This window comes from Acomys russatus, chromosome 1 (genome assembly GCF_903995435.1).
Source record: "Acomys russatus chromosome 1, mAcoRus1.1, whole genome shotgun sequence".
Classification (NCBI taxonomy): Eukaryota; Metazoa; Chordata; class Mammalia; order Rodentia; family Muridae; genus Acomys; species Acomys russatus.
Window position 1 is genome coordinate 93,627,596 of NC_067137.1, and position 13,724 is coordinate 93,641,319.

Here is a 13,724-nt window from a genome sequence, read left to right on the forward strand (position 1 = left end):
ATAAAGATGGGACAATGGATCCAATAGTGACAAGCTGCCAACTGCAGTGTGCATGGTGGCTCAAGCCTGCAATCCCAGCACCTGGGAGGCTAGGCCAAGAGAACTGATGCAAATTCAAGGCCAAACTAGGCTGTTGCATAATGAATTCCAGGTGAGCCTTGGGCTACATAGAGACCCTGTCTTCACCCACGCACCCACCCTACCCACTTGTCACTGTTATCAGTCAACATGGAAAGAACAAAACTCATAAATGTGGATGCTACAAGCAGCCACTAGGGGGCAAATCAACTTCCAAGTACAGTGAAAAACAAACACATATCCACAGTATGACAAATTTGCTTGGTACTGTGGCACAAACCTGTTATCCCAGGACTGAGGAGGGGAGGCTGAGGCAGGGGAATTATTAGATCAAACTCAGCAAGACCCCTTTTCAAAAATAAATTTTATCAAAAACGTATTAAAAGGATACAAGCTGCGGGGCATTGGTGGCGCATGCCTTTAATCCCAGCATCCACACAGAGAGAGGCAGGCAAGTCTCTGTGAGTTTGAGGCTGGCTTGGTCTGCAGAGTGAGTTCCAGGACAGCCAAGGCTACACAGAGAAACTTTGTCTCAAAAAACAAAACAAAACCCAAAAGATACAGGTTTTAAAAGATACTTAAAATCATCATTGCTTTAAAAATGTGCTAAATTTAAGCCTATAAATATTTTGAACCTTAAAAAAAAAAAGGTAAAAGGTCTGAAATGGAGCTGTATTAAGCCTCTTAAAAATTATCAGACAAATTGTTCATCACATCTGTTTTTTATCTGCCCAACTTTATCCACTCCCAAATTAACTTCTGGTTAAAAAGCATTTCCCAACTTTAGGTCTCTAGAAAATTTATTAATGATTAAATGCTCTTATGTGTCCTTGGCACTTAGGATCACTCTCTTAAATACAAAATGCTACGTAGAATATAGTTTGAATCCTAAAGTAAAATCTCATCTCTAGTGCTTTTTAAAATTTTACTTCACAGCTGTTCGCAGTGGTGCGCACCTGTAATCCCAGCACTCAGGGAGGCAGAGGTAGGAGGATCTCTGTGAGTAGGCCAGCCTGGTCTACAAAGTGAGTCCAGGACAGCCAGGGCTACACAGAGAAACCCTGTCTCAAAAAAGAACAGAACAAAATAAAATAAGATTTCACTTCACTTGGGCTTTCCGTTGGCTAATTCATTTATCACTTCCTAAAACATGTATTTTTAAGGAACAAATGCAAATTTAAGATATGACCTGTCATCTAAAAAATTACAGTAAAAGATACATCACTTTCTATATTCAAGGAGCTGAATACATTAAACAGAGCAAAAATAGAACTCGTATCTTAGCAGTAAACATTAATGCTGGGTACATGAAATATGCTATATTGTGTAGAACAAAAGAGATTTTTTTTTTCCATTAAGTAAACGAGTTCCTAAATTCGTTTCCTGGACATTAAAACAGTCTCTTAAAAGGCTCACTGGGATCCTCTTGGCTCTGCCACCTGTATCCTGGGCTTCATGGCATGTGCTACTATGCCTAGCCCTAGAATTTTTATTTGTTTCTTTTTCATAATTTCTCAGATTATCTAGTTGTCAGGATATTATAGAGCTACCACAACAGCTTAATGACATTTCATCATTAGAGATTTATAACTCCCAAAACTCTTACCTTGGTTTTTTCATCCACAACTCTGAGCCCATCTGCCGATACCCACAGAACGGCCTTCACTGCTTTCTTTCCCGTCTTTTAAAAGATAAGGGGAGGGAGGAGACACATACATACATGATGTTAAAAAGAAAACAAAACTCATCTTCTACAGAAAATACTGGTTTCTGTCTTCCAAAAAGTCACAAGGAGAGAGGAAATTCAAGTTCAGGGCGGATGCCCAAAACTCAAACCAAACTGCAGAGACATTCAGGAAAAAACAAGCCAAAGGTATTACTTCAGAAACACAACACAAAAGTGTAAGATAAACTAAGTAAGGGAAAAAGGATAGACAAAACTAAAACAAGGTAACAAAAAGGGCAAAGAATTTACAACTAGATTCTTCACCCCTTAAAAAAAAAAAATCAGTTGAGAAAAGGAAGAGTTAGGTAATATTAAATACATAAGGAGTTACACCACAAGGAGCGTCTACAGGCACCGCGGTAACAGATAAACCTCCATCAGTACATTAGCCTCTGAAAGCTGCCGCGAGCCTTGGTCACCTCAAATTTTCAGCTAAAGTGGCAAGAAACAGCCATTATTCTATGAGCAATCCTTAAAAAAACGATTATTTACTCCCTCAAGATTAACACTGATTTAGCTTAGTTTTTTAAAGAAAATTTATGTATGTATTTTATGTCTGTGGATGTTTGTCTGAATGTATATTTGCACACCACAAAAGGGAATCACATCCCATTAGACAACCGTTATAGATGGTTGTGAACAGTCATGTGGGTGCTGGGAACTGAATGCAGCAACTGCTGAGCCATCGCTCCAGCCCTAGCTTGGTTTTTAAATTTAATATTAAATACACGGAATCATTTAGGACATAGAAAGATTTAAAAACTACAAAGAAGATAAGGGTTGGGTTTTTTTTTTTTTTTTTTTTTTGAGACAGGGTTTCTCTGTGTAGCCCTGAATGTCCTAGAACTCGCTCTGTAGACCAGGCTGTCCTGGAACTCACAGGGATCCACCTCCTTTTGCCTCCCTAGTGCTGGGATTAAAGACGTGCACCACTACTACCATCTTTTCTTCAAAAGATCTTTCTTTTGGATGGCAAACAAGAATCACTGAGAACAAGCTGATAATTTATTTCCTCTATAAAGGAATGTAATATTACTTAATGTCCTTTCTTGTCTATAGATATAAGCAAATTAAGACAAATAGACAAAAGGCTGGGAGTGGATATCTGATTGTCATAGAAGTACAGACAAAATGGAATCTGGTGCTAAATCTGGAGCAGCAGCTTCTGGAAGACAAGGAATAACAGAATTGCCATTCTCCTTTCCATGTCCCCCAGCTCAGAACTCCCGGCTGTGGTAGCAGATGAGTGGCTGTGAGTTGTTAGCCACTGCCAATGCACGAAGACCTCCCAGAGCACTGAAATGCGCTACTTCAAGAAAACATAAATAACACAGTAACAAGTGCTAGAGAAGCGTGGAAAACAAGATACACAATGCAGAAAGAGACAGACCTATTTGTGGGACTGGGGAAAGCTATACCCAGAAGGTAGAACTAAGACCCAAGAGAGTTCTTCCGGATGTCCTAAGATAGGGTTAGGGAGGCAGGGAAATGGCACGGATATGACACACAGAAGACAGTAGCCCAACACAGCGAGGAAAATGGTAAAGCCTGGGACCTGTAAAATATTTCAGCACAGTTTAAAGTAGACTGGGCAAGAAGCAGCAGGGGAGAAGCAGGGTGAAGGCCTCGTCATGCAGGGCCTATGTGTCTTCTAGGGACCTGGATCTTAATTCCATGGCAGTTGAAAGCTACTGAAAGATTTAAACACAACAAAAATCATTTGTATTTCTAGTCTTATTATCACATCTGGTGAGTGTGTGCAGCGAGGACCACTTGCCAGAGTCAGTTCTTTCCCTCTATTGGAGGAAAACAGGAGATTAAACTCAGGTTACCAGGCTTGGCAGCAAGAGCCTTTACCCACTGAGCTATTTCGTCGGTGCTAGATTTGCATTTTAAAAAATTAATTCTTATTTTTAATCACATCTATGTCTGTGCATGTGTTTGTGGATGTTAGAAGGTGGTGCTGGAGTCTCTGGAGCTGTAGTTATAGGTGGCTGGGAACTGCCTGGTGTGGGCACTGAGGACTGAACTTGGTTCCTCTCTTAATTACTGAGTCATCTCTCCAGCCCCTAGATTTGCATTCTGAAACACTTTGCAGCAGTGTACATGAGGTGAGAGAGAGAGAGATCAACAAGCAAGATTCCAGGTGGGAGAAAACCAGGGTTGAGCTATCTTGGTTGAGATAGGAAAGAAGATTTTACACAGTATAGGGAGGGGATGGGCTCCTGTCTTGTGTCACTCAAAATTAACTCTGGCTAAGACAGAGAAGAGATGTAAAATACATTTTAGAGGAGGTCTCATTGGCGTTCTGCTAACAACTGAATATACAGGACGGAAGCTAAGAAGATAATTTGGGGGGGCGGGGAGGGAAGCAAGGTCTTTCTATACAGCCCTGGCTGTCCTCTAACACACAGAGATCTTCCTGTTCTCTGCCTCCCAAGTGCTTGGGGTAAAGGAGTATCCCACCACACCTGCTAAAAGATACTTCTTTTTCTTTTTAAGAGTTATTTATTCATGTATTTCATGTACATGGGTGTTTTGTCCAAGTGTAAGCCAGAAGAGGGTACTGGATCCCATGGGCTCACAGTTATATGATGGTTATGAGCTGCCATGTGGGTGCTGGGAATTGAATTCAGAACCTCTGGAAGAGCAGTCCTATTGCCCCAGCACCAAGAGATAATTCTAAAGATAGTTCTAGATTGGGAGGCATCAATGGGCAACAGAAAGGGAAAAGACATCAGAGACTATCAATAATTAAAGAGCTTGGAGAGATAAGCAATTCCTTGAAATATCAGAAAAGGAATATAGCCAATAGTACAGAACAATGGGAGATAAATTTAATTAAAATTAAAGGAGAAGAGTTTTAAAAGTAATGGATGCCTCAACGTCAAATATGACATAAATTTTACGTGTCAATATAGCTAGTAATCAAACACTAGTCTAAAAGTTGCTGTGGTGAGGCACACCTATAATCCCAGCACTCTTGCCTAAGGCAAGATCATCATGTGTTGGAGCCAGATAGATTACATAATAAATTCCAGGCCAGCCCAATGTACAAGGAAGACGCCATCTTAAAACAACAACAACAACAACAATCCAAAACAAAAAAACCAACAACCAAAGGCAGGACAGACGGCTTAGTAGTAAGAGTAGCTGATTTTGCCTGGGCAGGCCTTGATTTTGCCTGTCCTAGCACTTGGGAGGAAGAGGCAGGTGGATCTCTGTGAGCCTGGTCTACATAGCGAGGTCAAGGAAAGCCAGGGCTACACAGAGAAACCCTGTTAAAACAAACAAACAAACAAACAAACAAACAAACACCATGTCAGCTAGCTCATGGCCACCTCTTCCTCCAGCTTCAGCAGACCTAGGACCCAACACCGCTTCTGGCCTCTGAGGGCAGGGCAGGTGGGCAGGGACATACATGCACACACTAAACAAACAACTGACTTTAGGTAAAAGAGATTAGCTTTTAACATATGGGCAGCTCCTGTTCAATCAGTTGAGAAAGAAGCGCTACTTTGGGTCTGTAACACAGGAATCTTGCCTGAGTTTCCAGCTTGTTAGCCTCAAACTTTACTTACCACATGCATAGGTTCATGAGCCAACTCCTAAATTAATCTATCTCACATGTACATGCATGTGCACCCATGTTCACCTATCAGGTTGGCTTCTCTGGAGGACTTGACTGATAGTGAAATGGAAGTTAGATTAGAACAGGCTGAGAAGTAAATACAAAGTAAGAAGATTCTATGAATATTAAACATCTTTAGAAAGCTTTATTAGCTGAGTGCGGTAGCACATGCCACTCACTGATCCCAGGACTTGAGAGGCAGAGGCAGGCAGATTTCTGTGACTTCAAGGCTAGCCTGGTCTACCAAGCAGCTCTCTGTTTCAAAACAAACAAACAAATAAAACAACAACAGGCTTTAATCTAAGACTAGACATGGTGCTGCATGCTTGTAATCTCAGCACTAAAGAGGTTAAGGCAGCAGGCATACACAGCAAGACTATGCTTTAAACAAAAAGCTTTTCTGTAAAAAGAAGAGATACATACAAAGCAACAAGGCAGGCAGAGGATCACAGAATGCCTATGAGATTGTGAAAAACTCAGGGCTGGAGAGATGGCTCAGTGGTTGAGAGCACTGGCTGCTCTTCCAGAGGTCCTGAGTTCAATTCTCAGCACCCACATGGTGGCTCACAGCCATCTATAATGAGATCTGGTGCCCTCTTCTGGCATAGAGGTGTATATGTAGAAAGAGTACTCACATATTAAGGGGAAAAAAATACAAACATTTGCAAGTAATTCTAGAAACAAACAAACAAAAAGTCTGAATTTAGTGCTACTATTTAAAAGCTAAGCAAGGGATATAGTTCTATTTCTTTGTGTCTAACATATAGGCATATATGTTAAAAGGATTAGAGATTATACACAGTACCTGGAAATTTTTAAAAAGGCAAAAAGGTAACATGGTAGCCACTAATTGTCACTATATTACTATAAGTTTTGTTTTTTTTTTAAGTTGTGCTGTCAGTTGTACTAAGTTAAGGACAGTGCTTCTCCCTTTTTTATGTTCAGAGAATTTGCTAAATATCTGCTGTATGGAATAGAGGAGGCAGCTATCTAGTGACACAGAAGGCTGCTAAGTGTATAGAAAGTCCTTAGTATTTTCATTTGCAGGTTTATCACTCATATGCTATCCTGCTATACACGAGAGCAGTCAGCATTTGCAGCAATAGATAGGTCAAGGCTAGCCAATTGAAGGTGGGGAAATAAGTCATTTCAGAGTTACTCTCCATGTTAGAGTCCTAACACTATTCAGAGATTATTTGAAATTCACTCTTGACTCAATTTTATGGTTATGGAGACACTTGTTTTCCATTTATGCCTTCATAAAATGTTTTATATTAAAATAATATATATAATAAAATCTAACAGATTCTGGCGGAGGTATAGTATCCAGCTGTGGACCCATTAGTGACCCATCAGGCTCCAATGAATAGTTCCAAACTCACGGTCCTTTTGGGATACAAAACAAGACGAGCTGTGATTATGGGAAAGAGATCTGTAAGGAAGAAGTGGGGGAGGGGCTGGTAGTACTGGGAGGGAACTAGGTGAGGCTGGGGAAACAGTAACAAGAGTGCATTGCATGCATATATGAAGTTGTCAAAGAACAAAACCTACTAATGAAAAATGTACTACAGAACAAGCAGGAGACATAGGGTTTACTTGTGGGAGAAAGGCGCACACTTCAGAGTGGTGGAGTGGTGACACACATGTGAGAAACTAAGAACCGGCTCACTACTGTGTTACAACACACTCTGGCTTGGTAATCATCAAGACTGTAGGTGGAACTCACTGGTTAATGCTGACACCAGAAGAGTTTCACACTAAAGAGTAAATTTGCCTATTTTTCAAAGAAAGGAAATGGATCTAACACAGAGAGAACTTTAGTAAGTTAGAATTTAGTGAAATCTGAGCAGAAGGCTCAAGCTAACCTGTAAGTGAAAAAAACTAGTGAAAAGTATGACTTGCAAGTAGTCACTTTACTTTTTAAGCACCCACCTTGGAATTAAGAAATTACTATCCGCTTTAAATTTCTTTTATTGTGAGTAAATCTTTTAAATTTTAACTTTAAAAAAAAAATTGAGATAAAAGTTTAATATGTAGTGTAGGCTAGCCTCAAACTCTTTGTTAATCTAAACCCACATGGCTAGTAACCAGGCTCTGGCATTGAAAGAAAAATATTACAGGCAGTGAGTCAATTACAGACTACTAGAGCCACTGTGGGAAGCCTGCTGCAGGTAAGAGAGCCACGCATCTTATAACTTCTGTTTCTCAGAGAAGAGACATTAAGTATTTATTTCACTAGTTTGTTTACAATTGCATCTAGTATAAGAGTTCAAGAGTTTAATCCAGTTTTCAGATCACATCTCTTAAACACTCTTCATGCTGTTAAAGGGATGGACTAAACATCCTTATTTTTTAAGTAGCTGGTACCTTACCATAAGGAAGGAGCAGCAAATATGGACCCAAGGTTCACAATCACCATAGCCAGGAACCACCACTTGTTTCCCATGGACAATGGCAAATTCTTCCCCAGACCCTCCTCAGAGTGGCTGCGACAGACCACAGAGGTGGTGAACCTCTGGTTACTCTGGCCCAACATGGCACTGCTGGAAGCTCTGAGAGGAGCAAAGACAAGGAAGGAGGAAGAAATGGCCTCATCACCCCAGTCTGATATTTTGTAATTTTTGTTTGTCTATTTTGGAGACAGAGACTCCTTTGGTCTTGCTACCCTTGAAGCAGTTGGCCTTGAACCTGTGATTCTCTTGCCTGAGCTCCTGGGATTACAGGGGTGTGCTACTATATCTGGAATATGGCATCTTGGGGATGAACCTTATGCATGCTAGTCAGGCACTCCGCAAACCGAGCCTCATTCCTAGCCCTTCAGAGTGATTAAGCAGAAATAATTTTAAAAATAAAGTGAAAACCAATGAACACAACAGGCTGGTCTTTGTAGACTAGAGGAACCTTCCATTGCTTTCACTTCACACAAGATGCTAAGCTAGAAGAAATGAGTTACATTACAGGAATAGGTTTTTAACTGTTTAAATCAGGGACTGGCACTTTCTCTGTGAAGGGCCACACACCAAATACTTTGGGCATTGTCAGCTATGTAATTTGCATGACAACTGCTCATCTGTCATTGTAGCACAAAACAAAACCGCTGACAACATGTGAACAAATGGGCATGGAATGATTCTAATAAGACTTGATTTTGAAAGACAAATATAGGGGCCATGCTCTGAACATTTTCTATAATGTAGTCATTAACTGCATCTTTTGAAAGACAACTCATTATTCTGTACCCCCCCCCCATATTTATAACCTATCCAATATTTTAGACAGTGACTTACATCTTAGGGTTTTGTCTAAATCTAAGATTCTATGATTCCCAGATCAGTAATGAGATAAGAACACACATTGCCACACACAGAATTGACATTTAGAGACAGGATGGCTTGGGTAGCATATGACAGCTAAGAGTAAAAAGAGTAAGCAGGGGCCGGACATGGTGGCGCACACCTTTAATCCCAGCACTCGGGAGGCAGAGACAGGTGGATCGCTGTGAGTTCGAGGCCAGCCTGGTCTACAAAGTGAGTCCAGGACAGCCAAGGCTACACAGGGAAACCCTATCTCGAAAAACCAAAAAAAAAAAAAGAGTAAGCAGACGTTTTCATGAAAGTCAAAGTAAAGAAATTCATGAGGGCCCAGGGAAGCAAGTGTGGCATAGCTATGAGGGTCCCAGAAGCAGCATCTACACTCACAAATAACTCAATCACCACAGAGTAATAATGATATATTAGCCAGGCAATCATGATGCAGTATGCCTTGTAATAGAGACCTTATTACAAGGAACTTGGATTCAGTTGTTGCTTTACATTTTATTTAAAATTTCAAGAGAAAGGCCTTGACGCCCATAGCTCAGTATTTGAATTTCTGAGGAGAATGACCACACCGAACAATAAAGGGACTGAAAGACAACAGCCCCGGATTTGAGGTTGGCTGTATGTCTAATGGCTGTTTCATTAAAAGTTCCCATTCTTTTCCTACTTTGTTAACCAAAACTCAGTTTGAAATCTTGGCATAGGTGTTATCTCCAGAAAGACTTCATTATAATTTCTCACATTCTAATTTCCTTTGTGTTCTAGCAGTATTTGTTACTGTTAACAATTTAGTAATATTTCATTAATGCTGACTGGTTCTTTGTGTACAGAGTGAACTTGAGAGTATGCATACCATTTATTTATTCACTAAACTCAAATATTGTAGAGTGAAAACTAAAAACCACATAGTACTCTAAGCACTGAAGATCCTGCCACTAACAAAGTGAAGATGATCTGTGTCCCCAGAGAACTTATGCTACAGTGATAAAGAGACATATAAATAAGCAAGTAAAGTGTATGGAATGACAAATGAGATAATAGAAAATAAAGCTAGTAAAGAAATAGGGAGTGTGTGTATAGACAAGGGGGTGGGGCTTTAAGACAGCTGTAAATAAATGCCTCATTTAGTTGAAACTTTTGAGCAAAGAAAAAAGGGAAGTGGTCATGAATATATATATATATAATATATATACTGTATATGTTTCATATAAGTTATAGTAAATATAAAGGCCCTGACATAGGCACATTACTGGTATCTTTTAAGGAATTTATTATTATTATTACTACTACTACTACTACTACTATTATTATTACTATTTTAGTTTTTCAAGACAGGCTTTTTCTGTGTAATAGTCCTGGCTGTCCTGGTCTCGCTTTGTAGATCAGGCTGGCCTTGAATTCACAGAGAGTGCTGGATTTAAAGGCATGCACCACCATGCCTAGCTTTAGGGAATTAAATACTTATTAATTACATAGTACTCTGCCTTCATGTGTGCTTGCAGGCCAGAAGAGGGCACCAGATCTCATTATAGATGGTTATGAGCCACCATGTGGTTCCTGAGAATTGAACGAGGGCCTTTGGAAGAGTAGCCAGTGCTCCTAACCTCTCAGCCATCTCTCCAGCCCCTAAGGAATTACTAACAAAGAGGTAGGATAAGATGAGAGGAACAAGGACAGAGGGAACATCTGTACAATGACCTACAAGACCCAAAATATTCCCTGGTAAAGACATCACTGCTGAGGTAGGTACTAACCACAAAGTTTCTAAGTCCCTGGGCAGAATGAAGGAAGTGGCTCCAGATCCTGTCTTTGACTCCTATGCTATCCCATTTCTATGAGAGAAATACCAGTATATAGTTCAGAATGCCGGGCACAACACAACACTGGGTGACATCATGCAGGGAGAGTTGCACGTAGAGAAGAATCCACAAGTAAGAAGTATTTCTGCAGCGATGTAAGGAAAGCTCGGAGTGTATGATTTACTATACTCCAGCTGAACAGCATTTGATGGAGAGTCAGACTGCGCCTCTTGCTGAGAGCTGTCTGGGACAGGGTGACATACCCACTACCTACTTCCATTTTTAGGCTGAGTCAAGGTCTTGCTAAAATGATGAATTTTGCGATCATCTTACCTCAGTCTCCTAAACAGACAGGATAACCCATGTGCCAATATGTGTGGCCCATCAAATATTACTGTGTAGGATTCATTTTTAGGGTTGATGAGATGGCTTAGCATATTAAGGCACCTGCTGCCAAGCCTGAGGACCTGAGGCCCACACGGTGAAAGGAGAACCATCCTCTGACTCTGTATGTGCACCATGGCACACATGCACACATACACTCACTCTGCACATAATAAAAAAGTTAAAACATTCGTTTTCAGCTTTCATTAAACAATGGCTCAGCTAGCAAAATCATCACATACATCTTTTTATCCTATTTCTTAGAGCTAAATGTAGGGAAGAAAAGATTGATAACAGCTGGAAAGCCCAAAAGGCTCAAATGTTTTTAAAAATGTTTCAATTAAAGCACATTCCTGGTGATGTTGTAATGCTTTTTGTCTTCTTTCTTTTCCTGAACTCATTGAGTGAAAATAGAGTTACTGTAATTTTATAAGTTGTATAACAAAATTGTTCTGCTGCAAAAAGGTCCGTCCCTATAACATAAAAATTATTTATTTAGAAGCACAGTCTATTATATAACTTTGGCTGTCCTAGAACTCACCATATAGACTAGGATGCCCTCTAAAATCACTGAAAAACTTGAAAGGCTTATCTTTATTTAAGGCATATTGAGTGTTTTGCCTGCATGTCTGTCTGTGCACCATTATGAATGCCTAGTATCTGCAGAGGCCAGGGTGTCAGATCCCGTGGAACTGGAGTTTCAGACAGTTGTGAGCTATGATGTGGGTGCAGGGAACTGAACCCAGGTCCTTCAGACAACAAATGCTCTTAGCTGCTGAGCCATCTCTCTCTAGCCCATGAAACAATTCTTTTTTTTTTTTTTTAAATAATTCTTACAGTCATATATGTTCATGGCTGTCATGCTAAGATTGTTTAATGTTTTTTAAAGAAAATACAGTGGGAGTAAAAGTCACTAGTAGGATTGATTGACTTGTATTTTTGCAGCTGTGCCTTGCTGCTGTAATCTTAGCTAGTTCAGAACTCACTATGTGGCCCAGGCTGGACTTAAGCTTATAGCAATTCTCCTGACCCAGCTTCTCAAGTGCTAGAATTACAGGTGTGCACAACACTTGGTTATTTACTATTGAAAAAAAAAATCCAAATAACTGAGTGTGATGGCACAATGTCTTTAATCCCAGAATTCAGGAGGCATCAGCAGGTGGATCTCAGGGCCAGCCTGAACTATGCAGCAAGTTCCAGGACAGCCAGGGCTACAAAATAAAGACTTACCCAATAAACAAACAAATAGAAATCTCTAAGCTAAAATGAAGTGTTGAGGCTGGGCATGGTGATGTGCAGAAGGCAGGAGCGTCATGAGTGGAAGAGTTGGCTCTAAGGTGTTTAAAGATTACCTGACAACTGCTGTCTCAGAAGGGGGGGGGGGTGGAGAGGAGAAGGAGGAAAGAGAGAGATGTAGCTTAGGCTCAGGGGCACACTGCTTGCCTATCATGCTCTACGCCCTGGCTTCCACGAGCAAGTTTAAACCACTGAGAAAAACACTTCTTGAAAACTATAATAAAAAAGAAGTAGTTTAATGGAAATAAAATCCAAAGACAATTATTAATCTTTAAAGTGAAGTCGGATGGCTAGAGATACAGCTCGGTTGCCTGAGTGCTTGCCTAACATGTGAGACACTCTGGTTTTGCAGCACTAGACAAAGTGGTACACCCCTGTAACCCCAGCACTCCTAAAGGCAGGAGAATCAGAGGTTCAGGTGATCCTCAGCTGGAAAGCAAGTTCTAGGCCATTCTAGGATGCATGAGACCCTGTCTCAAAACCCCAAAAGAAACCCCTCTACCACCCTATCCGCATCCCCAATCCTCACCCCCAGGAGAATGGAAGCCTGGTAGCACAGGCCTGTAATCCCAGCTATTTAGGAATTTAAGGCCAGCAAATTAATAAGATCATGCCTCAAAACAAAAAGTAAAAAGAGGGCTGTGGATATAGTTCACTAGAGCACTGGCCTGGCATGTGCAACCCCCAGCACCGCAAAAGAAAAAAAAAAAAAAAAGTGACTGTACAGCACAGTGTTTAAAGGTATAGACTCTGGAGACAGATTATCTAGGTTCAAATCCAAATTCTTATTGCTTATTGTATCTAGGATTAGGGAGGCCCTCTGACCTCTGATACCTCAACCTCCTCACTGTATAAGGAAGAATAATAATTCCATGTTATTTAAAGATTAAAATGATTCATAATTTTCATATGTAATGTAAGTTTGGGATTGTGAGTTAGGATCTGAAAGCATTCAGGAAGAGAGTCTACTTGAGGGGTTGTCTAGATTAGGCTGACCTCTAGACACTGGTTGTGAGCTACCCAAGTAGGTGCTGGGAAGTGAACTAAGATCCACTCTAAGAGCAAGTGCTCTGAACACTGGGCCATCTCTCTAGCCTCTTTTACTTTGTTCCAGTGTTGGAGATGGAACTGTAGACCCTGTGCATGCTAATGCTGGACAAAGCCTCTACTCTGGAGGGACATCCTGGAGGGACTGCTACTTCTGGAGATCTGAGCAGTGATCATGCACTACTAGAAAACGAGCAGAGTAACTATTTAAAGGGCACCCACGCAGCAGATTTTGGTAGGCTATTAATTACAACAGAATCTCCTAGATCAGCAATACAGGTTAAAGATCATAGCAGAATCTTCAAAGGTAAGTTTATGTACTTGTACTTATTCCCCTGAAATTTAACTTAAATTTAAAATAAAAAGTAATAGCATTGAATATAAATTTTGAAGTGCCTTAATTTTTTTCCTGAATCTAATACTTCTATTTCTGTCAGTCTTGGGCC

The 13,724-nt window shown here is 40.5% G+C and overlaps 2 protein-coding genes across 10 annotated transcripts in view; both read right to left on the reverse strand.

The window, feature by feature from the left end:
• The window catches only part of Numb (NUMB endocytic adaptor protein), a 114,105-nt gene that overhangs the window by 12,807 nt on the left and 87,574 nt on the right, over positions 1 to 13,724 (reverse strand). For all 9 annotated transcript variants that reach the window (XM_051148813.1, XM_051148807.1, XM_051148821.1 and 6 more), the window contains one exon: positions 1,685 to 1,759. In XM_051148813.1, coding sequence (XP_051004770.1) covers positions 1,685 to 1,759 — 75 coding nt within the window. The remainder of the gene's footprint in view (positions 1 to 1,684; positions 1,760 to 13,724) is intronic.
• On the reverse strand, positions 7,654 to 8,862 carry LOC127191772 (cytochrome c oxidase subunit 7C, mitochondrial-like). The gene has a single exon (XM_051149067.1). The coding sequence runs from the start codon at positions 7,969 to 7,971 to the stop codon at positions 7,804 to 7,806; it is 168 nt and encodes a 55-aa protein (XP_051005024.1). The 5' UTR covers positions 7,972 to 8,862; the 3' UTR covers positions 7,654 to 7,803.